The sequence below is a fragment of the Trichoplax adhaerens genome, genomic scaffold (assembly GCF_000150275.1).
Source record: "Trichoplax adhaerens TRIADscaffold_22 genomic scaffold, whole genome shotgun sequence".
NCBI lineage: Eukaryota > Metazoa > Placozoa > Uniplacotomia > Trichoplacea > Trichoplacidae > Trichoplax > Trichoplax adhaerens.
The window spans coordinates 671,543-695,693 of NW_002060963.1; the positions used below are offsets into that span (position 1 = coordinate 671,543).

At 35.8% G+C, this 24,151-nt stretch overlaps 4 protein-coding genes across 4 annotated transcripts; 3 read left to right on the plus strand and 1 right to left on the minus strand.

The window, feature by feature from the left end:
• Nucleotides 1-4,082: 4,082 nt before the first annotated feature.
• On the plus strand, nt 4,083-10,345 carry TRIADDRAFT_61269 (uncharacterized protein; the record flags this gene model as incomplete). Its single annotated transcript, XM_002117179.1, has 13 exons — nt 4,083-4,384; nt 4,970-5,290; nt 5,432-5,525; nt 5,629-5,787; nt 5,919-6,146; nt 6,295-6,390; nt 6,462-6,600; nt 6,675-6,872; nt 6,968-7,177; nt 7,289-7,607; nt 7,718-7,980; nt 8,146-9,971; nt 10,064-10,345. The coding sequence occupies 13 exons, from the start codon at nt 4,083-4,085 to the stop codon at nt 10,343-10,345; spliced, it is 4,437 nt and encodes a 1,478-aa protein (XP_002117215.1).
• A 1,942-nt stretch (nt 10,346-12,287) lies between these two features.
• On the minus strand, nt 12,288-13,964 carry TRIADDRAFT_32305 (uncharacterized protein; the record flags this gene model as incomplete). The annotated part of the gene is made up of 3 exons (XM_002117231.1): nt 12,288-12,445; nt 12,724-12,894; nt 13,238-13,964. The coding sequence occupies 3 exons, from the start codon at nt 13,962-13,964 to the stop codon at nt 12,288-12,290; spliced, it is 1,056 nt and encodes a 351-aa protein (XP_002117267.1).
• Nucleotides 13,965-15,191: 1,227 nt separating this feature from the next.
• Nucleotides 15,192-18,395, plus strand: TRIADDRAFT_63422 (expressed hypothetical protein; the record flags this gene model as incomplete). Its single annotated transcript, XM_002117180.1, has 12 exons — nt 15,192-15,212; nt 16,391-16,473; nt 16,560-16,683; nt 16,835-16,867; nt 16,951-17,019; nt 17,092-17,165; nt 17,248-17,320; nt 17,426-17,491; nt 17,664-17,710; nt 17,791-17,858; nt 17,937-18,001; nt 18,112-18,395. The coding sequence occupies 12 exons, from the start codon at nt 15,192-15,194 to the stop codon at nt 18,145-18,147; spliced, it is 759 nt and encodes a 252-aa protein (XP_002117216.1). The 3' UTR covers nt 18,148-18,395.
• A 1,219-nt stretch (nt 18,396-19,614) lies between these two features.
• TRIADDRAFT_32195 (uncharacterized protein) lies at nt 19,615-22,059 on the plus strand (the record flags this gene model as incomplete). The annotated part of the gene is made up of 2 exons (XM_002117181.1): nt 19,615-20,036; nt 21,507-22,059. 2 exons carry the CDS (start codon nt 19,615-19,617, stop codon nt 22,057-22,059), a joined length of 975 nt encoding a protein of 324 aa, XP_002117217.1.
• Nucleotides 22,060-24,151: the final 2,092 nt, after the last annotated feature.

Consider the following 24,151-nt stretch of genomic DNA (forward strand, 5'->3'; position numbering starts at 1 on the left):
GTGTGGACAGTGGAGCACATTATTGACAGATGTCTAGCACTACTTGTACGCACGCTCAGCCACCAGGGACTGCTTACTCACTATTGACAGATGTCTAGCACTACTTGTACGCACGCTCAGCCACCAGGGACTACTTACTGTGTACAGTACTGTACAGTGTACAGTGTGGACAGTGGAGCACATTATTGACAGATGTCTAGCACTACTTCTACACACGCTCAGCCACCAGGGACTACTTACTGTGTACACTGTACAGTACAGTGTACAGTTTGGACAGTGGAGCACATTATTGACAGATGCCTAGCACTACTTCTACGCACGCTCAGCCACCAGGGACTACTCACCCAGTCAGTCAGTACTGACGTGGGACTACAGTACTGTACAGTACTGTACTGTACAGTCAGTGTACAGTACAGTACAGTGTGGACAGTGGAGCAAATTCTTTACAGATGTCTAGCACTACTTGTACGCACGCTCAGCCACCAGGGACTACTCACCCAGTCAGTCAGTACTGATGTGAGACTACAGTACAGTGTGGACAGTGGAGCACATTCTTTACAGATGTCTAGCACTACTTGTACGCACGCTCAGCCACCAGGGACTACTCACCCAGTCACGACTGACGTGTGAGAGGACACACGACACACACAGTGGAGCATATTATTCACTGATGTCTAGCTGTGACTAGCACTCATCCTACATTCCTACGCACGCTCAGTCACCAAGGACTACTCCACAATTTTTACCCAGTTCAGTACTGAGTACACACTACCCAGTAACACTAGAGACCCTCTACAGTACGATAGAGGGTCTCTAAAGTCTGTTGAAGTAACACCCTTACTAACACGTGCACACTGCACAGTACTGCACTCAGTATAGTCACTAGTACAGTGTACAGTACAATGTTCTGCACTGAACTGAACTGATTTCTGCACCCTATTGTGCAGTACTACGGTAGGAACAAAAGCCCTACAGTAAAGCCTATTGCAGTGCAGTACACTGTATACACTGTACTGTACAGTGTACAGTAGGGCTTTCCCTATGACTCACTCTACTGTACACTGTACAGTGTACAGTACGTTAAATGTTACAGCACTGGACTGTTTTATGGACAGCTAAAATGCTGTGTATTGTGTAAGAAACGTGTCCACTTGGGTGTGGTTCGTAATAGTGTGAGCCAAACGACTTTTCACTACGTAGTGGACAGCTATTTTCCACATTGCACACTGCCTGTACAGTGTATTGTACAGTACCGTGCACTCCAAATTACAGTACTAGGAGTACTGTACACTGTACTGTCCTAGTCAATGGCAGTGTGTACAATAAGGTGATAACTTGGCACTGTAGAACTTACACTCACTCCGCACTTGGTGTGAGTCTCGCCAATATTGCAAAGCAAAACCACTACTGACAGTTCACTGTGGCAACTGGCAACTTTCTTGCAAGTGTGCGAGCGCGCCAAATCACTTTATTTTGAAAAGTAGCACAATTTGGAGCCATTCGTTGATATTCATCGATAACTTCAGCGTAATTGAAGACTAGTTGACTTTGCCTGATCAAATCCAAACGATTTGTGCTTGAGGTGTTGTACCCATTAGGAGAAAAGTGACCGCTTGCGCCAAGAGTGGACGAAGATGCCGTTGTTAAGACGTACTCAGTTTATACCAAATCAACCACCCGACGATCTACGACGGACTGAAGAAGTTTTTCGATGCCGCTATACCAATGAATTATTTCGCAGTTATGAGTAAGTAGCTCCATGATCATGGCTGCCAATAGTATCATCAAGATACTGTTGGCTAATGGCCAATGCTGTTATTCCATGTTGCTTTCATGATAACTTGTATATTCATTCATTACTCCAAGCTTCATTAAAATTAAAATATAGAAAATAGCGGGCAAAAATTTCACCATGACACTAGTCATACTTGCTCACCATATCCTATACTGTCATACTCTTTCAAGAGTGCAGTTTGGCACCAGTAGCCCAGACTGTATCATGGCATTGTCTATCATCTCCTTTCTTTGTTTATTACAAGACAAAATGCCGTGAGTAATATTTTATGAATGCAGAGAAATCGTCATTATACTCAATGCAAGGCTAATTTCACCATGTGATACGGTTAGAATGCCAACATGCTCTACTGTAGAGTAGGAAGAAAACTTGGAAGCTTTTTCAATCGCAATCATGTTGATAGAAACATTGCCGGTTCAGTGGGGGCCCCTGTCACAAGGCCGGCCATAACTCGTTGACTGCAAGGATGGATGACGAGTAGGCCAAATGCTTTGAAACTAAATACATCATATTTTCTTCTTCTCTTGTTGCTCGTTCTACGGCTACTACCAAAGTACTATGACTTGATCATAGATTAGGAGTTGTGTACCGTGCCACTGTATTGTCTTCCATCCTTATTGACAATCTTGTGAATCTAGTATTGTACTGAGAATGGACAACTTTGAAAAGAATGTTGAATACGAACAAGCCCGTACAGTCGACGTCATGTTAACTCTCTAGTTTTCTGCCATGATTCACAAGATACTTTTATTACTCAATGGAAAGCTAGCTATGTTAGGGCTACAGATAATGCCGATCTAGTTAGGAATGATGATGGATGTTGATCGTCGATAGGATTACAACACTTGACTGACGTGATGATTCTTACTCGTATTTGTAATCGATTACCTGTCATTCAACTACTCTACTATACACTGTAGTATCCAATTTCAAGAAGGAGAAGACGATAAAATTTCAATACATATAAATCCCCTTTCTGATGCACAGACAATATTGATTCCAAGGCGTAGGAGAATCCACCGGATTGAAACTGAAACTTTGTCAATTTTTTACAATGTTAATCAACTGTGAGACTATGTAATACGGGTTTGCTTCACAATTTATTATGAATGATAACCGCACCGTTGGATAAACTCGGCACTAAAGTTGAATCAAGCTAGAAATAGATCGATTCTTGTTGAATATTTGATTAACATATCCCTTAATTAAACTAAATACTACTAAAATTGGATCTTAAAATCCGATATGATCATGAAAAATAAATGCTGACATGATCAAAATCCCAATTGCCGTCATTCCATTACAAGACTGTGTATTAATCACACACAATAGTACTATTACTGTACATACATTATTAACTAACTAAGGAATACTGAAGTGTGCTTCTATATTTGACGTATCACGTAATGCAGTACTATACTGTATATTGTTGTGTATATTACAGTATATATGCGTATATGCTCTTTTTTATTATACTTCATACAGTACAATAATAATCAAAAAAGAGGATCGGTTAATCAGCTTCAATGAACGAGAATGACTTATCACGGATAAAATAGGTACTAAATTCATTAGTTAAACTGATGGAAGTAATTTATCCTACAACACGTAGTGACAAATGCAGCGCTGTATGAGTGTACTCTCCTGCTTGATTGATATAATATAATATATAATTACTGTTGAATAAATGTATAAGGTAATCACTTAATATTATACCATTCGACCATCAATTCTGAACCGGAGTCAAATCATGAATTATCTGCATACCGGTTAGCTAGCCATTCGATGAAATTAGCACATCTGTGAATTAAATTATAATGAGTATGCTATGCATTGATAGTTTGGTAATCCTGGTAGACCTATAGTAGACCTTGCGATATCATAACACTGCACAGTCCACAATATTCCGTCTGCTGTCGACAATACACCTACAGTACCATAAGAGAGGAAATCTTATCACATCTCCAAACACTACAACGATATACGTACGTAACCCTCCCTAATAGTTGTGTACTGCATTATGTTACGGCATACATAGTTCAGCCAGGAGTGCCACAACAATAATTACAGTGCGTCTGCATGGAGCTTATTGAATTGCTAGATAGGCTTCATTTTTGATCCTATTTTTGGATTGGGAATGGCAATATCTTACAATATTATTGCTACGCTTGAGCTATTATCATTATCTTTAATGTCGCTGATTTATTATTATTTATTAATTATAATGATGATTATGATAAAATCATACGGTTTATACAAGATGCTTTTAGATACTGTACTAACAGAAATGGATCGGCATTCTTTGCATTATAGAGCCTATTTCAATCGAACCATTTTATGCAATAGTATGGTATGGACATGTGAATACACAGGTCGCTCTAATTTAACTTACAAAGAAGCTCTCAAATCGGAGGAAGCTGCTCGTGCGAATTTAGACTCGTTTCCAGAGGTATTACAACGCCAGATACTGCTCTTGATCGGTAATATCAAGCGAAGCCGTACAACAGAATTGATCGATGAAATTTTAATACGTATTCGAGATTGCTATTTCCCTGGAGAAGTTGTAGAAATTACTCGTAATGACGACAAGTAAGTTCAAGATCCTAATATCGTATTTAACCTAGTAAAAGTGGTATTTTCTAGAGTGCAATTTCATCAATATTTCGCTATGACCGCACAAAGTTTTAACTAAATCATCCATCCTTCACGTTATCGAAAGTCCCATTATTGTTCCCAAGGTTTACCTATTTCTTGCGTTCCTTTCAATATCATATTTACTGATTATCATGGTGACTATTCATCAGCGGTTGTCACCAACTCTGCGTCTGTTATGCGAATGTTTGTGTAATTGTAGTATTATCATGAACGGTGTTTGGTAACCCAACATTACAGTAATTCCCAACCTGGTTTAATTTCTGTTCTTTCGAGATATTAACTAATGTTGTTGTTAGCAGTAATTTCACAAAGTGATAAGCGATAATTTTGCATATTTTTGAAAATGTTTCAGCTACACAATCGACACTACGTCATATAGCACTTTAATTACTTCCCTAAGATCTTTACTATGAAAATTGTATGGTTTAGTTGTCACTTGATTTAGAATAGAATCTTGTGATAAAAACAATCTGAAAATATTAATAACACTTATATTGTTACCCTTCGTGTCTTTGTTAGAGTTTTAGGTGAAATTGTTAACGCTATCCCTCCGGACGATTTATCGATAGCCAAGAAGGGCCTGTCATTTGTTGAAAGCCAAGGCCCTTCCGATAACAACAGCGTAGAACGTACACCAAATGGGAAAAGTAGGCGAGATTCTGTCACAGTCATTAATTTAGTTACTGATGACGTACCAAAAAGCTCTTCCAATAATAATCATGACGACAATGAAAAGAATAAGGCAAAAACAGCGATTACTGAACGAAATGCTCGCTATATATATGAAATTCGATTAACTGCTGATGATATTGTCATGACCAGTAATGCCTCTGCTATTAGGTAAGTTTCGAAATTTTACCTCAATGTCTTTACGAAAGCAAGCAAATCTTTACATTACCATGTACTATTTATGAACTGTAAACAGTTCAAGTATTTATTTTATGAAAAATGATTGATGATTACTGTTTGATATGTATTTAGCCGCAAGAAAGGCGTCTTAACAAAGGATAAACTGAGGCACTTTGTAAAATTTGCATGTCGAAGAACATCAGAAAAGCATCCGTATTACGTGAAAGTCAGTGCAATATTGAAAAAATTAACCATCTCGTCTCATTGAACATATACTTGTGTTATACATAGTATACACTAATATCCATTTCATTCGTTTATTTACCCAGAATGAATTTATCAAAAAATTCAATTTACCGGAAAGTTTCAAAGAAAAACGCAAGCTAGTCTCTTCTGTGGGGAAGAGACAGTCACTCACGCCAACAATATCGAAAAATTCTCCGTTTTCATCTACTTCTAATCTGGGAGATAAGGCCTCGAAGAAAAAGGTTAGCATTTACATTCTTACCTCATTACTACTGAGCTCGTATTTCTTTTGTAATATTCCTGTAGGAACTAACGTATGAGATCTTATCTGATTATGCCGTTAAAAGAATGTTTGTTGTCTTTCATTCTCTAGAGAGATGGTAAGGAACCGAAGAGTAAAAAGAAACTAAATTTAAATAAGCAATCTCCGGCTATGAGTAAGAGTGAACTAAAAGCCTTAAAAAAACAACGTAAAGAAGAAGAAAAAAAACGATTGGCAGAAGATAAGGCAAGAAGAAAGTTAGAAATGGAAGAGGAAAGGAAAAAACGAAAACAGATGGCAGAAGAAGCGAAACTAGAACGAAAACTGGAAAAAAAACGAGTTCGTTTCAATTTGTTGTATTGGACACTAGGGATAACTACATTAAAACGTGGCATGCCCTTTTAGTTATAGTAACGCTTTAAAAACTAATGCATGGAGGTGGCAATAGTCTGTAATGTGCAATGGAATGTTTTTATGTTATCCATAGGAAAGGGACCGTCTTCGTAAAGAAAAGCAGTTGCAAGCTCAAAGAATGGAAGAATGGAGTAGACCACGCGACGATCTGGAACTCGATGATTTACAGGTTTTAAGAAACTTATGATAGAGGATGAAAATTTACAACAACGCTAAACTTGAATTATATTCTGTTTGTAGATCTTGCCTACACCATGTAGTGCTACAAAAGTAATTGATAATTTCTTATTCGGAAAAGCTGTAATGGTGTTAGAGTTCTTAAATAGCTTCGATGAAGTCTTTTCAGCAAGTGAATCTTTACCGATGCCGATAACTTTTGGTATGTTTATTTTATATCTTAAACGTTGAAATATTGATTCTGTAACAAAACGATTGATTTTTGTTGGTATGCAGAGAATCTAGAAAAGGCCCTTTGTAGTTCTGAGGTAGATGGATTATTTAGTGATTTAGTTCAGTTTTTATTGGGTGATTTGGTCAAAGAATATCAAGAAGAGGAAGAAGAAAAAGAAGAAGAAATTAAGCTAGATGGCATACAAAAAGTTGTTTCACCCCCTGGAGAAAAAGAAGACATTGATGGTGTTGACGCCGCAGGTAAGGCTGGTATATTGGTATATGTGTAACTGCTAATTCCATATTCTGTATTATTTAAGAGAAAGATAACCATTAATGAGGCTGTCATTGTTCAGGTACTTCAAATCAAGCGCCAATCGATGGAAGTATTGGATATGCTTGGTCCCGTCTGACACAAGGAATACCCTTCCGAGAGATTAAATTCGATTGTTATACTTGTCCTGAATTGCTTCGGCTACACTTGTTATCAAGTTGTAGAATCGCTATGGGTGATGCTCGTTACCGATGGCAACGAAGAGGAGGATATATGACGACTGATGATCCCGGTATACTTTATAGTCATTGTCGTAATTTCAATTTTAATCATATGCTTTATGTAGCATGTTACATCATTCTTACAGTGTTATATGTTATCATTTGACCTTAAAATATTACAGCTGCTGAACTAGTTCGAAAGAATCCTGAGTTACTAAGCAAGTTGACAGTAGGAAATTTATATGATCTCGAACCTCGACATAAATTAGAAATCCTAGAAGTCCTATGCGGTCAACTATTGACGTTAGTCTCTACCAGAGATTATCTTGACGAGTGTACGTTAAAATATCGCGAATTAAAGCACAAATTAAAGGAAGACCAATGGGCCGAACAGCGGCAAGCTAGAAAAGAAGCTGCCAAGCAGAGGAAAAGGGCAGAATCTAAATTGAAAACTAATTTAGAAAAGACGGATGGTAACCAAAGTGAAAAAGAAGAAACTCAGTATGATAATTTTACCTTTTGTTACAGTGTTACTTTTATTAAAAGATATTTAACATTTTATGGTCGATGTACTGAGTTGACTATAGGCGACATTTATATCCATATTCTAGCTCTGATGATGCTGACGTTCCATGCAAGAAGAGTAACGATGAAGATGAAGAAAATGGGATGTCTGACGAAGAAAGTAATACTTCTGAAGATGAAGAAGACCAGGAAGAAAGAAAGGAAAGAATAAAAGAAACAATGCAAGAAATTGCTGATATAACTTCCATCATCAATCTTAGACCTTTAGGTCGAGATAGAAGCTTTAGACGTTATTGGGTCTTCAAAACCTTTCCAGGACTAGTAGTAGAAGACGATGAAAGAGAAAATGGTATCTTGAAAATATACGTAATTTTATTTATGTTTCTAAATTGTATTATATGTATTAGCGTTTCATTAAAGTGAATGCGTACAAGATTCCTTTACATTCACTACTATTGACATCTGCTATAGAACTGTACTGTATAATAAATATAATTTGTAAAATTTTTTATAGATACTGTAAGAGTTGACGAGGTTATTCGAAAGGCAGAAAATATTCAAGCTGCAGAAATAACTGAAACGATTGAAACTGATAGTAAAATGGAAGCTGTAAAGAGAGAACCCGGAATTCTCGATAATGACAGCAGCGAATTAAAAGTGGGCAGTGATAATAACCCTCCTATTGTTGGAGATCATGAAATGGTAGTAAAGAATGACAATTCACAGTCAGAAACTGCATCATCTATGATAAATATATCTATAGATCCTTACTATGAAAACGGTAAAAGACTTTATTGGTCATACTACAAGACCGTGAAAGATCTTGATAATTTGATTAACGCACTGAATTCACGAGGTCACCGCGAGCGAGCATTAAAGAAAGTTTTACAGCGTGAATATGTATCCTTACAAAATTCTTTACAGTTATCCAGTGAAAGTAAGACTTGTACAGAAAATAAAAAATCCCGTTTATCACACGTTCAAGAAGAGAATGTTGATGCTGAAAGTTTTATGTTGGATGCATTACGAGAAGAAGTGTTAGATTTAGAGTGTCGTTTATGGGAAGGTGGTTTAGGTGGAATTGACGGTGAATGGCGTGATGATTGGCGAGAAAAGATAGAAGAGTTGGAGATTTCAGATATGATGAAACAAAGTGCTAATGGCGATGACAGTATAGCAAATGGATGCAGTGATAGCGGAATTCAACCCGATAAACCTCTTAATACTTCAGGAAATAGAGTGAATCATGGAGCAGCCAACAGTATTTCATCTAATACTGGCTTAGGCTCATCAGAAAATATCAACATGAATCCAATTGTTAAACAATTCGCTGAAAGTTTATTGCAAATAGAAGCCAGTATACAACGAAAATACCTTAAGTCACCGCTTGGAATGGATCCGAAAAAAGTTAAAAAAGAAGATACTCGAAATGATGATAACAGCGATCGTGATAGCTCTGAGGAAGATCGAAACGTGCCTCGTAAAACTAATTTAGAAAGATGGCAAGAATCCTTGTCTTTGACTACTAACTTGTCGCAAATTTTTATATATTTGGCGACTTTAGACAAGTCTGTTGTTTGGAGTAAATCGATTTTGAACGCCAGATGCCGAATATGTAGGCGTAAGGGTGATGCAGAATTAATGCTGTTATGTGACGAATGCGATCGAGGACACCATACGTACTGTTTACGTCCACCATTGAACTCCATCCCTGCCGGAAATTGGTATTGTCCTGATTGCAAACCTCGCAAGCAGGTGCGAAAGCAAAGATCTACTAAAGCAAAGAATGTTTCTTATCACGAAAGTGAAAGCGAAGATGAAGTAGAGAGTGAAGACAATGAAGAAGATGACGAAGAGGATGAAAGTGAAGAAGAAGAGGAAGAAGAAGAAGAAGAGGAAGAAGAAGAAGAAGTGGAAGAAGAAGAAGAAGAAGAAGAAGAAGAAGAAGTAGTAGAAGAATTAGATGAAGAAGATGAAAGTGAAGAATCAAGTGACGAATATCAGGAATCACAGGATGATGATAAAGACCTGTCAATCAGAGTTAATAAGAGTAATAAAAGAAATCTACGTAGTCGCAGTAAGATTGAATCTCAAAGAAAACGAACGAGACGCTCGGGCAGTGTTTCATCGTCAAATTCTTCGAATCAGCGATACAATTTCCGAAGAAAAAAAGAAAAGGAAAACCAGAATCCGGTGCTCCGTGCTGGAGCCAAAAGATCAGCATCATTTTCTGAAGGTAGTAGACTTAGTACTGAATTAAAAAAGTGCCATGAATTAATTAAAGATTTAGAAGAGCATCGAGACAGTTGGCCATTTTTGCAACCTGTAGATAAGAATAAGGTTAGTATCATTGTAAACAACGATTATTGCTGTAGCAATATGAAGTATATTATAGTATGATATATTGATACAGCATTGATTTAATATATCAGGTGCCAGACTATTACGAAATTGTTAAGAATCCGATGGACTTTCAAACTATCAAGAAAAAGCTTAGTAGCATACGCTACAAAGACCCTCGAGAGTTTGCTACTGACGTTCGTTTAGTATTTATAAATTGTGCTGAATATAATAATCCACGATCTAGAGAGGCACGAGCTGGAAATAGATTATCTATGTTTTATGAGACTAAGTTAAGTAAACTTGGATTAGATAAAGCTTACACGCCTGACGAATACTATAAATCTACAAGTAAACGTAAGCGAAAGTACTAGATAGGTGTCCCTTATTGATATTACATTGGACGTTTATTTGATTTGACGGAAGTGATCATCGATTAGTTCTAGCTATTCACGAACACAGTCAGTAATATTTCATCCGGTGCCTGTATAATGTAATTTAAGACGGCGTTCTGTCAATTTTAATATACGGTATTACCGCTATTACAGAATTCACTTGCCGTTTTCTTTCATAATATTATGTTAGTAAGGCCCTAAATCAAAATTTGATAAATTTTGTGCAAACTTACAAGGAGCGGTTCGTAAAAAAGCTTGTATGCTATGTAAACCATTTCAAAGGAAAGTATAATCTGTAAATAACATTTCTTATCTACCGTAATTTGTTTAACATCAGGCTTGTTGTGACAATGTAATTTTTGGTCAACATCTACTTTTATTGCTGATGATTACTTTGATGAGTAAGAGCTATTCTAGTATTACAAATCGTACATATCGGGATGTATACCGTTACCAATAGCCTGATGTTTTGTAGTCCATATTGTCTCTGTTATTTTAATTAAGCTGTTACGATGGAAGAAAATTTGTATCAATTTAAAGTATTCAATAGTATCTTTACTATTCAACGTATCAAAAATAAGTTTGATATAAAGATAATGGAGATGATACGATGCTCTTATGGAAATCACTCAATTAGATGGATTTTAACATGCTGCGAGTCTATGCAGTTAATGAAATTTATAATACGATCTTCTGAGTATTTGTATATTGTAATTATATATTGTTTATGTTAAATTTCTTCCATATGTATTATTTCCGAAGTTGATTTTAATCATTGAAAGTATCTTAAATTATAATTCTCATTTGTTTGGCGCAACTTGTGAGCGATTTTTTTCGGGTCAAGTCCAGGAAGTATCATATATTACCGTTTATCATCAATGTTGTACTACGACAATGCATTCATGTACACTTGCGTTATGGTTACGGTAATAGATCTCTTTCATTAATCTTTGTATAATATATGCAATGAAAGCTTCATTAAAAGACAGCGTTGATATTATCTCTTTGAGAGGCAGCGACTAGTGTTCTTGAGAATGATTACTCCATTGACGGATAAAAATTCCTATATCTATAAATTAAGGTACTTGTATCGACTTCAATACTTTGACCTTATGTCCTGCCTAGAAATGCCGGATTAGATGTTACATGTTACGTAAGATCATAGAAACCTGATAGCCTTTCATAATGATGTATCAAATGTACTTGGAAAGGAGCAATGTTGTTTACATGCAGGGTTTGACTTGATATAAATGACTACCACGTATAAGAGCACAGACAACTTGTCTGATAGTAGCTTTGGTTGATAAAAATTACCGTGGCATTTATGGGCGAGCATGTACTGTAATCTTATGAGACAACAAGGTACAGTGATTCGACAATGTCGATATTCTCGAATTACAGTTCTGGTTACAATTGAAAAACTTTCGATGTTTTATTAACCAAAATCGAATTATTATTATATCTTAGTCATAATTAGCAACAGGTATAGAGCCTGTAAGATTTGTTGCATACCGATATATAATAGTCTGTCATGATTCTATAGCGATCAAAAGAACTGTTGTTATAACATACAGTAATAGGAAGAATGAGAGCTAACTCATAAAATTCTTATTTAAAAATTTGTTCGAAAGAATTCTGTAGTTAATATAACTTTAGCGAAGAAAATTCATTTAAATGGGAGATTTTTAGTGAAGAAACCTATAGATCAGCTCATTGTAAATAACAACGAACTACAAATGCACGGTATTGGTTGCAAAGTCCACTTAAACCGACCATAAATCTTTAATTTACTATACAGACGTGATCAATTCGTTACAGTACTTGCTGTGTAATATATAATAAATTTAAATATGTTTGTAAGTATCAGTCAATTAACATTTTCTAATCGGATAATTCTTATATTTAAATCATAGCACAATGATCATCCTTTATTCATTCGATTACCCCATCCACGTTTATGATTATCTTTCCAGTCGTCCCACTTTCTTGCCTTTTGAAGCGCCTCTTCATCATCACTATCTTCATTGTCTTCCTCTTCTTCATCGTTACCGCTCTTATTTGATTTCTTAGTTTGTAATGCTATAGTCCAAAATAAATTTACATGGCAAGTTAATATAAAAATATCTTTTTGACATAAAAATGTAAATCAAGGACAAAAAGCGTCATTTTGTGCAATAACGTGTAGGCAACAAAGCCATGACAGCGGCGACAAACTGAAAGTATAGCACTACAAGATGCAAATATACACGCACTGTCAAGTCGCATATCATGAGTTTATTATATAGCTTTGATAAGACTTGTATAAATATCTACTTAAATAATTTAGCATCATCATGTTGCATGTTACTACCCCTTACATTTGTCATATTCTAAGACGACTTTCCCTTCACGTATTTCTTTTTCCAGATATTCTTCTGGACTCATGGTAGGGAGGCTAGGATAGCCAGCTCCAAATACTTTATTCTTGATCATTTCACGTGTAATTACAATAGGTTTATTTGGTATTGGCCTTTTCTTATCCAAGTTTTCTATGTATTAAACAAAAATTTGAATACAATTTTTTGGTATACTCGCTAGAATTAGCAAATGTAAGTTGAAAGTCTGTTATACGAGTATTTACCGAAATAGTAATCTAGGCTATTTTACTGTATAACCGACTATTGAAGAAAAATTTATCCTACTCTGTATTCAACATTGAAAATATTTAGCTGTTGTATATAATTTAAAGCTACTGATATTAGAAATATCTCTAAAAGTAAGTTAAAAAAAGTACGGCTGGAGGGATGACATTTGATCAACCACTGCAACATCATTCGAGCATACGAGTGTATACTCGTATGCTCGTATGACTGAGAAGACGGTTTATTCTACCTGTGATTGGATCTTTTCCGTCTTTCTTCATCTTAATCATGTGTTGTAATATTTTCATTTCTGATTGTATTGAGTCGAGTTGATCTAAGCTCTTATTAATCCAGCTTTGAATTTGAAGAATTCTATGTTGACGTATAGTCTCTTCGTCTAACGGATATTTGTCTTGTTGCATTAATTTCTCGATTATTTTCATTTTCTTCTCCTGTTCTTGAAGTTGTTGGTAACGCTCAATCTTTGCTTGTCGTGTCTTTGTATCTTTATTATATTGTGCCATGGCCAATTGCTTGCTATTGAGTTGGTCATCTGATGGTAATGGATCGTCTTTGTTGCTGTCTTGCATGTCATTTCCTTCATAAAGATTGTAATCTCGGCATAACTGTAAGTAACCATCAATGTGGGTTTTGGCATTGTGAATGGCTTGCAATCGATGATGGGGAAGGTTCGAATTTTGCAATTTAAGATTTAAATCGGCTAGTAAAGCATTGACTATAAAATAACCTAATTGAACTGTTGTTACATCATCAATCACTTCATTCCTACTAAATAGTCCAAGCTGATTGATCACACCAGCCACCTTGTGTAAATCATTTATGCAATCGGCTACCATTTGTTGATACTCTGAGCTGCTACTGGATAAGCCCGTTGTTTCTATCTCCTGATGTAGCCGTGTTGCATTGGTATAAATTTCCACTAAATGTTGGCTATCGTCATTGCAATGAGCTGCCATGGCTGTCGCAATACTACTGCTGTCACCACCGTTTCAAAGATTTCACAAGAGTAGCCTAGCGTTTGTGCAAGATGTTGCAAATTAAAAGCAAAAAAAAGTCTTCTCAGCAACTTTTGCTTTCCAAGGCAACGAATAGTAATCGAAGCATAGTACGGTACGGACGGTACAGACGTTGTATAGCTGTCTTTTTATTTTCGTGGACCTCTGCTGTACACTGTACAGTGTACAGTACAAGTACACTTGTACACAATGTACAGTACTGTAGACTCATGACTCTCGGACAGGCGGACTTCCCTTACCATATGAAGCCGTTACTATGGAAAAATGACTACTGCACTTAGTATGGATCTTCCATGCTCTGTTTCTAAATCACTGGTACTAATTGAATTCGCGTTTAGGATCTTATGGAACTATTTTCAAGCAGAGCTTTGTAACAGATAATAAGATTTAAGATTTAATGGGATATCACTTCGTTTAGAAAACATCAGCCAATTCAAAATCGACCGTGTGCATACTAAAGTAGTGTCATAACGAAGTGTTTGGCACAATATTTGGAGGAGATGAGGCCTTCAAGGTCTGTCGTCTGTCCGCCCGAAAGTGACCAGTCTTGGTCTTCTTCTACAGTACAGTACTACCACTAGACCTGCAACTCCTTTATGGACTGATTTTTTTCTACATTAAGTAATATGACATTGCATTCCATTGCCTGTCACTAAGCTCTGCTTAGAAGCAGTCAATTTAGATCATCAATATTATTCAAATTAATACCAGTGATTTCAAAAACAGACACGGAAAGATGTGTACTGACTGTGAGTAACTATTTTTCGGCATTTTCAGCTCTACCTGGTAGGAAAAGTCCGTCCATCCTGTAGTCACGACTCCAGTACAGTACATCGTTTCAAAGCCCAACTGCAGTAGTATGGTACTGTAATGAACAATGGCAACAGCGTTGATACAGTACTAGTACACATTCACCGTCATAGTAATGGAGGATTTTTCCCTTCATGGCGAGCTTGGTCTGTACGTCTGTACCGTACGTACCGTACGTTCTTGGAAACAGAAAAGCCTGCATACAGTACAGTCGATGGCCTTCTATACTATAGGACTAGTGCTGGCAAGCAAGTTGGAAAGCGCTGCTCTTCTTTTGTCGACTCATCTTGCTGTGGCAAAAAAGAAAGTCCTTTTCTCTTTTCTAGGGATCGAAGTTATTCAAAGTAGATAGCAAGGATGAGCTCTATTGGTACAGGAGTAAGTTATGTTCTTCTTGTATTGGAAAATATTGGAATGATTCAATTGATGGATACATTTTCTCAATTGCGCCATCTTATCAGTTGGTTTTATGAATCGTCGTCATAGTTTTAGCAGAAGTATGGAAGGCACAGTAAAGGGAGAGAGGGGCTCAGTAACGACGATGTTGAATATGGATACTGAAGAGGCGACGTCTATTTGAGTGTAGTATCATTCAATGGGTACATGCTATACAGTATAATCTAGCCTAGTTATATGTGTTAACCTTCGGATCGATCGATGTTTTACGTAACTTGCACAGCAATATTCAACTTGTATTCGATATTGTGCAGTAGTTGAATTTCTACATCAAGAATGGTCACCCTGACATCATTTTTGTCATCAACGACCGCAGGAGTGATGGAGAAATTTTATAGTTTATGGAGAGTTTGGTCCTACTTTAGCGGACATTGTAATTATTTCTAGCAATTAGTATACTTTATTCAATGGAGAGTAAACTAGTTTTATTCCAGAATTCATGACATGTACAACATACGGGTAGTCGGTTAGTATTCACCATAAACTCAATCATATCGATTCATACAGCGTTTTATTAAATTGAAAATTTCTCTTCTATTACTTTCTTTGTAGCGCTGCTACTATAGACAAACTCATACTTATTGATACGCTTAAATCTTAAGCTATACTATATTCAAGTAGTCATATTCTTTCAAAATTCTGCAATACACATGTACTTGTCAAAAAGAGAAAGTCTTGAATGTAGTTTGGTAGTGCAGAATAATGATGTAAGCTTGGAGTACAACCTACAATTTTATTCATTATGAGAACTTATTCATGAATTCTCAGTGGCAAGGTCTGCTGTAACTTGGCTGTATTATATATATACTGTCTCATCTTGACAACTAGATTGTGGTCAAGCATAGTTGATGACAAAGTGTATACTGTACGGTACATACACATAGATCGCTGAATAGTGCTAGAATGCTATGATTTATCTTGATCATGAAGTTACTTAAGTATATTACGTCGTTATTCCACAAATTGCAGCTTTGAATTATTTGAAACCCTAAAGACCTATCTAAACCATGGATTGTAATTTTGCCACCGTTGTCTTTGTTACATCTTGTTACGTATTCAACATTGATAGTAGCCGTAATGATCATACTTGTTATTTTCAGTACGATCTTTCCGCTTCTCAATTCTCACCAGATGGCAGGGTATTTCAAGTTGAATACGCAGCTAAAGCAGTGGAAAGTAGCGGGTAATACTTTATATACTGTTTAAGGATACCGTAAAAATTATCGGTCGTATTATCTATGCTTACAATAATTTGGATTCCTATGCTAGGTCAATTATAGCGATTCGATGCAAAGACGGTGTCGTCATCGGTGTAGAAAAGATATTATCTTCCAGATTACACGAAAAATCCAGCAATCAAAAGATTTACAACGTTGATCGACATGTTGGGATGGTAAGTTATTTTCGTCGTGGATAAATGTTTATGAATTAATTTTAACTCTTTCTGTACTCTATGGCGTTTACATGCCATAGTAGTATTGAACTCTTTTTTAAGTAATACACGCTTTACAGTGAAGTAAGTTCGGTTGTCATTTCTTATTTAGGGATTTGCAGGTATTCAAGCGGATGGTAGAAAGGTAAGGATTTAATTATCTTCTTAACTTGACTCTTTTTCTAAATGGTTTTTCACTGTAATCATATTGATGCATTTATTGAAAAGGTTGTAAGTATCGCTCGTGATGAAGCTTCTGAGTATAGGCAAAATTATGGTTCAGATGTTCCCTTAAAGGTAGGTAACTTATGATGGTAGTATTATCCTGCTTTATAGCTGTAATGAACTATTTTTTAATTTTGCTATTAGCAATTGGTTAACCGAGTTGCAAGCTACATCCACGCATACACGTTATATAGTTCTGTTCGTCCTTTTGGCGTTAGGTTAGTTAATTATCAACTGATAAGAGCGTTGTAACCATTGTGCTGACATTTCAACAAATACGATATAATATTTTACATTTAGTGCCGTACTGGCATCGTATAGTGAAGCGTATGGCCCAGAACTGTATATGATCGAACCATCCGGATTATATTGGGTAAATTCCAAATTGGCGATCCTTACAGTAGCATTTTACGTTGATCCTATTGCCTTATTTACTATATACTTAATGCCTAAGTATGTAATCGCTATTTTATCTTAGGGCTATCGTGCCTGTGCTGCAGGAAAAGCCAAGCAAGCAGTGAAAACGGAGCTAGAGAAAATTAAGGTACAACAATACTTGCATACATATTGTAGTACACTGATAAATTATATATCGCTTTCACGCCCTCGATTGATTGATTTTCTTATTGCCGTCAGCTATAATATTGACATTCTTTATTGAAGTCGATTCACTGCACTAGTAATGATTCTATTTTATATCACCATCTATTTCATAGGCTAACGATATGACATGTGAAGAAATAGTTAAAGAAATAGCTAGAATGTATCCTGCAGTAAAATCAGAATTATGGTATTAAATTACATAATATATTGTTCTATAATATTGAACTTAACTTCATGTAGTATTTATGTTGTCCACGATGAAATTAAAGACAAACTCTTTGAATTAGAGTTAAGTTGGGTATGCAAAGGTTTGTTAATTGCTAACTGCTTCATTTTTGACTGTTTGAAAGTGAGCATCAGCTAATTTTTTTATTCAAATTTGCTAGCTACTAACGGTGAACATCAGCTAGTACCTGCAGATATCGCTAGTGAGGCTATCAGGCTAGCTAAGGTAAGAAATATTGTGTTAATATAATGCAATACTAAGTTTGCCAACGTTATTGGATAAACTATCTTTTGTTCTCTGTGATCAATAACTTTTAATTTTAAAAATATTTCCAGCATGCCATGGAAGAGGATCTTGACGATGACGATTAATAACTAACTGATGACTATTAAATGCAATCAAACCGAGTTCGATAGTTCTATATTATATTGCATCTTTCATATTAATAAGTGTAAAGATTTGTAATACCTAGCACATTGACATGTCTTAACCTTTGATTTCTGTACTATCATTTAAATGTATATGTGGCCTTTGAGTTCCATAAACGTTGGTATAAACTTGGAACGTCATATTGTATCTAACTGTTCATCTCGATCACTTTTGCGTATTTCCTCAGTTTCGAATAAATTATGTTTTTATGATACCTGGTTCGTGTTTATTGTGGCCAACTCGCCATACATTGTCACCACTGCTGTCTCACTACTCCAAGCCTATGTACTGCCGACACAAGTGAATCATTTCAGTTTGTAGCCGGGCTTTATTTGCCTATCAAACATATTATGTGTGTATACGGGTATGCTATACAGCTACAGTACGATATTGCACGTCATCTGAAAGTGGAAAATAAAATTAGATCTATAATATAATGCATAGTTATCAGCTACACGGTATGCTCTACCGTACTGTCATGATCGCCTATTTTTGGAATGCATTGGTGTAAAAGCAGTAATTTACAGTAAGCTCAAATACTATCAAAAGTAGCCTTTAGCGTATTAGATTACCCTTGCCTTACAAACTCATCTATATATATTACAGTATAACTAAATTAGTTGAAACCTAGACCATCGATTTACGGGACTTTTCTCTTCATAAACGAGACCAGTGTGGTCACGAATGAGCTACCACGGGGTAAAAAATAAACTAAAATTTTTCCACCATTTGCAATCTCTAGCTGTTACGTTGATTTTGTACAGTATGGCACACTCTTAATGCACGATTTCAATATTACCATGGACTACTACTAGAATGACCAGAAAATTGATCAGGCTGCTGCCCATTTTGGCTTGGTCACCTCAGTGTACATGGACACACTACAGTATATTGTACTGTGTCCTGGACTTCCGTACTGTACAGTACTGTATTTACCGCAGTACAGTACGTAGTACAGTAGCTACAGTACTTGGTAGGCTAGTGCAGGAACAGACGCGTCAGAAGGTCATCTTTGTCATCTCCCATTTTCAAGACCGCCATTAGCCTGCAGTTTTTTTCTTCTATTCACTCTGCTCAAGGTTCCATTGAAAGCCAGCAAGATGATGGAAAGAATAACTCATTCGTTAAAGAGCAAATGCTATAGACTGATATAAAATTTGTCCAAAAAAAAAAAAAAATTTAATCTATCTGTTTGCACCAAAATCATAGAAATTAGCCCGTCCACATTGTACAGTAACTACAGTACTTGGTAGCCTAGTACAAGCCTAACCACGTCACCTGACTCGGGTCACGTGACTCTTGTCAGAAGGCCATCTTTGTCATCTTCTATTTTCAAGACCGCCATTAGCCTGCAGTTTTTTTTTCTTCTTTTCACTCTGCTCAAGGCTCCATTGAAAGTCAGCAAGATGATGGAAAGAATGATTCATTCGTTAAAGAGCAATGCTCTAGCGACTGCACAATTCTTAACACCAGTACTCAAAGAGTCAAAATTTCGTGAGACGGGGGTGATCACTCCGGAAGAATTTGTTGCTGCTGGTGATTACCTTGTCCATCAATGTCCAACATGGCAATGGACATCGGGCGAAGAGAGTAAAATGAAGTCTTATTTACCGCGAGAAAAACAATTTCTAATTACACGTAATGTTCCATGTTACCGACGTTGTAAACACATGGAATATGTTGAAGAGAATGAAACTATAGTAGAAGAGGATAGTGAAATTGGTGGTTGGATCGATACACATCATAATGTCCAATTGGGCGATACGTTGGGAGCCACTGCAGCCAATGATGCTCCCCTTTCTGCCTTACAAGATCAAATAGTCAATATATCGTTAGAGAATCGTAAAGGTATGTCAAAGGAATCTTATCCTTATACTCATTCACTCTTTACACGATCTTGAGCTGAACGGACTTTCGCCACCACTGTATTGCGTTGAATATGTTTGAATACAATTTTACCAAATGGATTCAGACGTGAATAAACGATGGATAGACGCGTATACAGTACAGTATTCGAGTTTTGTGCTATGCTGTTCTCCTTTCCATACGATAGTGTAGTAATAGTCCTATGGTTGAATTCTTTTACAATCAAAATAGGGTTGTCAGATGTACAGTTTACTGACGTAGACTCTACTAGATCTACTGGAGATAGATGTACGCGTATTTTGAATAGCGTGTGTTTCATTAATTTACACTATACTAACCAGTATAAGTCGACTAGGCTGATTGATCTACTGTACGGTAAGATAATAATAAAGCGATCGTAATTAGATCCTAATATGAATAAACAGACAAATTAAGATTGAATAATTGATTTAGGCAAATTAGGTGAAGGACTTTAAGCGATATCTTACTATCACTATACACAAGAAAACTGCATTTTCACATTATTTAGGTATTTTCATTCATTAATAGCAATCCTTTAGTAGCAATGGATGATTGAGGACATTACAGCAAGCAGTTTAAAATACAAGGTTCGCTGTAAGACATACAAAAGAATATGCAACTAATCAGTAAACCTGTATGATTAATTATCGATCAGTACTTTAGATAGTAATTCAATTTAGCCCTGTTACTAGCGTCGATTAGTTAAAGCCGTACAATTTTTTCATTTGTAGTTCGCTAGTTAGTTGATACGCTAACTTACCGATATTTGTAAAGCCTGCATCTTATGTAGATCCAAACTGGAGAATACGATCAAGTATCTAAAATGTAGCGAAATAGACACAAAGAAGATGTACGAATAGAATATTGATGAGATAAAATTAAAGATATAATGGATCAGCAGTATCCTTGATAAACGAGCGAGCGTAATTAACAGATTTTAAAGACTCAATTACATTATGTAGGGTATGCATTGACGTTGTAAACGTGCAAGTTAACAACCACGAAATCTAAAAGTAGTAAGTAATCAACATACGGACACATTAGCTTACACAAATACTTTCAGCACGTCGTTAGTGGCCCTTTATGAATCGCATTGGATAGATAGTAACGCTCCAATTTATTGTACTCTAAAATGAATTCGTTTATTGTTGCTATGATCGGCCGTATTGGACATGCATAATTGTGATATTACTTGATGTATGTACTGCTGATGAGGAAATATTCTACTTAATCGTAATATCTTATAATCAAAATTATCTTAGAATTTAATATACAGTAGAGCAGATCTCAAATCAAGTACCATGTTGAGTACAATGATTGTCTGATACTAATACCTCAGCTACTAGATTCAAGGACTTAAATAGTAGTTGGCCGCATATAAAACAAGCCTATTCCAATTTTTCTTAGATGTCAGCCGTGATGGACCTGATGGAAATACAAATAATGACGATGGTGATGATGATGATGATGATGAAGAAGCGGAAGATATGGAAGCTTTCGAAGAGAGCGGATTGTTAGATGATGATAATGCTACTTTGGTCACTAAAGATTCTACAGAGTTAAACGCTAGCGCCATTGATGGTGCTGCAGCGGATGGAGGTATTTTACAAACGCGAACTTACGATTTGCATATAACCTACGATAAATATTATCAGACACCACGTTTGTGGTTGTTTGGTTACGATGAGCATCGTCAACCATTGAAGGTAGAAGAAATGTATGAAGATTTTAGTCAAGATCACGCCAAAAAAACCATTACCATGGAAAGTCATCCTCATCTACTGAATTCTACAATGGCATCTGTACACCCTTGTCGTCATGCTGAGGTTATGAAAAAAATTATACAAACAGTGCAAGATGGTGGCCATGAACTCGGTGTTCATGTGTATCTAGTTATATTTTTGAAATTTGTTCAAGCTGTTATTCCTACCATCGAATATGATTATACTCGGCAATTTACTATGTAGATGGTCAGGATGTTTGATAGCACCCCGATAATTTTCTTAAAATAGGACTGGCAGACCAAGATACAATTGCAACTGCTTGCTGCTTGCTACGTCATTTGATGCTTCGTGATTATTCAGAAATACGTGCATGATTTTTACAGTAGTATTAATAAACAATTTCAAGTATCAATAAGATAAACAATAGTACGGAATGATGTGTAGTAGCGATAGTACGTCATTGTGTGAGTATTATGGATCCAGTATTGATATTATATATATATTATATACATTATAGAGAATATATTTAAAAGTTGATGGCTTAACTGATATTAATGATATGACTCGGAGAATTGAAGTATTGCATAACTGCTCACTATCTTACAAATTGGTAAAATTATGGCAATCTTTAACCCCTTACTATTGACCTCAGAAGTTGAATCAGCTCACAATGTAATATGTAGGACTTCTCTATGTTTTGCTTTTAGACAGCTTATAATGATAACCGAAAACAATGATCTAGTATGCATATCTGTTGTCGTTTGTACCATTCTTTTATTGTGCGCAGCGGATTTGGTGTTAAATTCTCGTTTCTTGAGATAGCATTTTGTCCTTGTGCATAATGATCACCTGTACATATAAATATTAATGCTATACAGTCAATAAATCCTAGTAAGAGACTTGCGTTATTTTACCCGCATTTCTTTACTATTCTAAACTACCGTTTACTTTCACGAATGATTCATCGTGCGACCGGTTTGTTAATCTTTAAATCAGCTAAAGATTTGTAGTGATATTGTACCGTTACCCGGTGGTATACAGTAATACCTATTTTTCAACCTTTAGCCATATCAGTAAATTAGAAAGTATAATAAGATATATAGATTTTATGAAAAATTTCTGATGTGCAAGTGTATTGGATATATACTGTAAGGTATGAAGAAAATATTACTTCATATAGACTGATATCACGTTATTCACATCTTTAATTTGAGGATATGTAATAGATACATTATTCAGAAATGGATAGTATCATCAATATAACTCTAAACTAGCTAGCAAGTGATTGTTCCTGTAAAAATTTATATATAGTTCTTTATAGTCTGTAATTCGTTCGACAACATTTCTTACTTTACTTTTTGCGGATACTACCGTAAATTAATAGTCACTGTAGTCAATTACTACACTCATATTACTGAATATGCCTTTGGAAAATAATTTCTTGCAGCCTGTACAATGTTATTTACAGCTGTATCTAATAAATTCATTAATAAACAATCTTATTATTGATCCACATTGCATGAGCTCTACGGACTACCGCCACTTAACGTTTAGTAATTCCTGGACAGATAGATATTTATTACAGTGTAGCATAGGTAGTGGTTAATTTTATTAATATTCTGTGCAACTATTTTATATGCTACGATTATTCTTATGAATTAGTGCATTAACCACAAATAATAACCTCCTCAGTTTACAGCTCACGAAAATCTTCCACAAAAAAGTATCAGCTATGATAATGCTATCAAAAATAGTAATTAACTCGCCACGTACGTCCTATTTATGCGGTAGGAATCAACGCTACGTGCATGGTACTGTATAATATCTTAAAACATTTTTTCAGCAGTATTGCCTCCTACATGTATGTTGGTAGTGTATTATAGGAGTCTAGCTATGAAATACGACAATTATTCATCATATTATGCAAAATAAATATAAATGACCCATTCCGCAGTAGCACTACACATAGTGTTCTTCAATAAAATGAAGGTGTGCTCTTTTAATACGAATGATAATCGTAATCGCAACGCATGGAATAACCGTATGTATCGACGATATTGCAAAAATTGCAGTCAGCCTAATGGTAACCTATCTGCACTTATATAACATGATCCAATTAGCAATGAAAGAGCTATAAGCTGGACCGTAGCAATTTCTATCTCACAATCATAAAACTATTCCTTTATTTACAGACCTATACAAGTACACTACGATACAATAATATATGAAATCCCATCTCGAACTAATACTTGTACTTGTATTTGCGAGACATAAAATATAGATGCAAATATTGCCAACATCGGAAATATGAAATTAAAATTATGACTAAATTAGT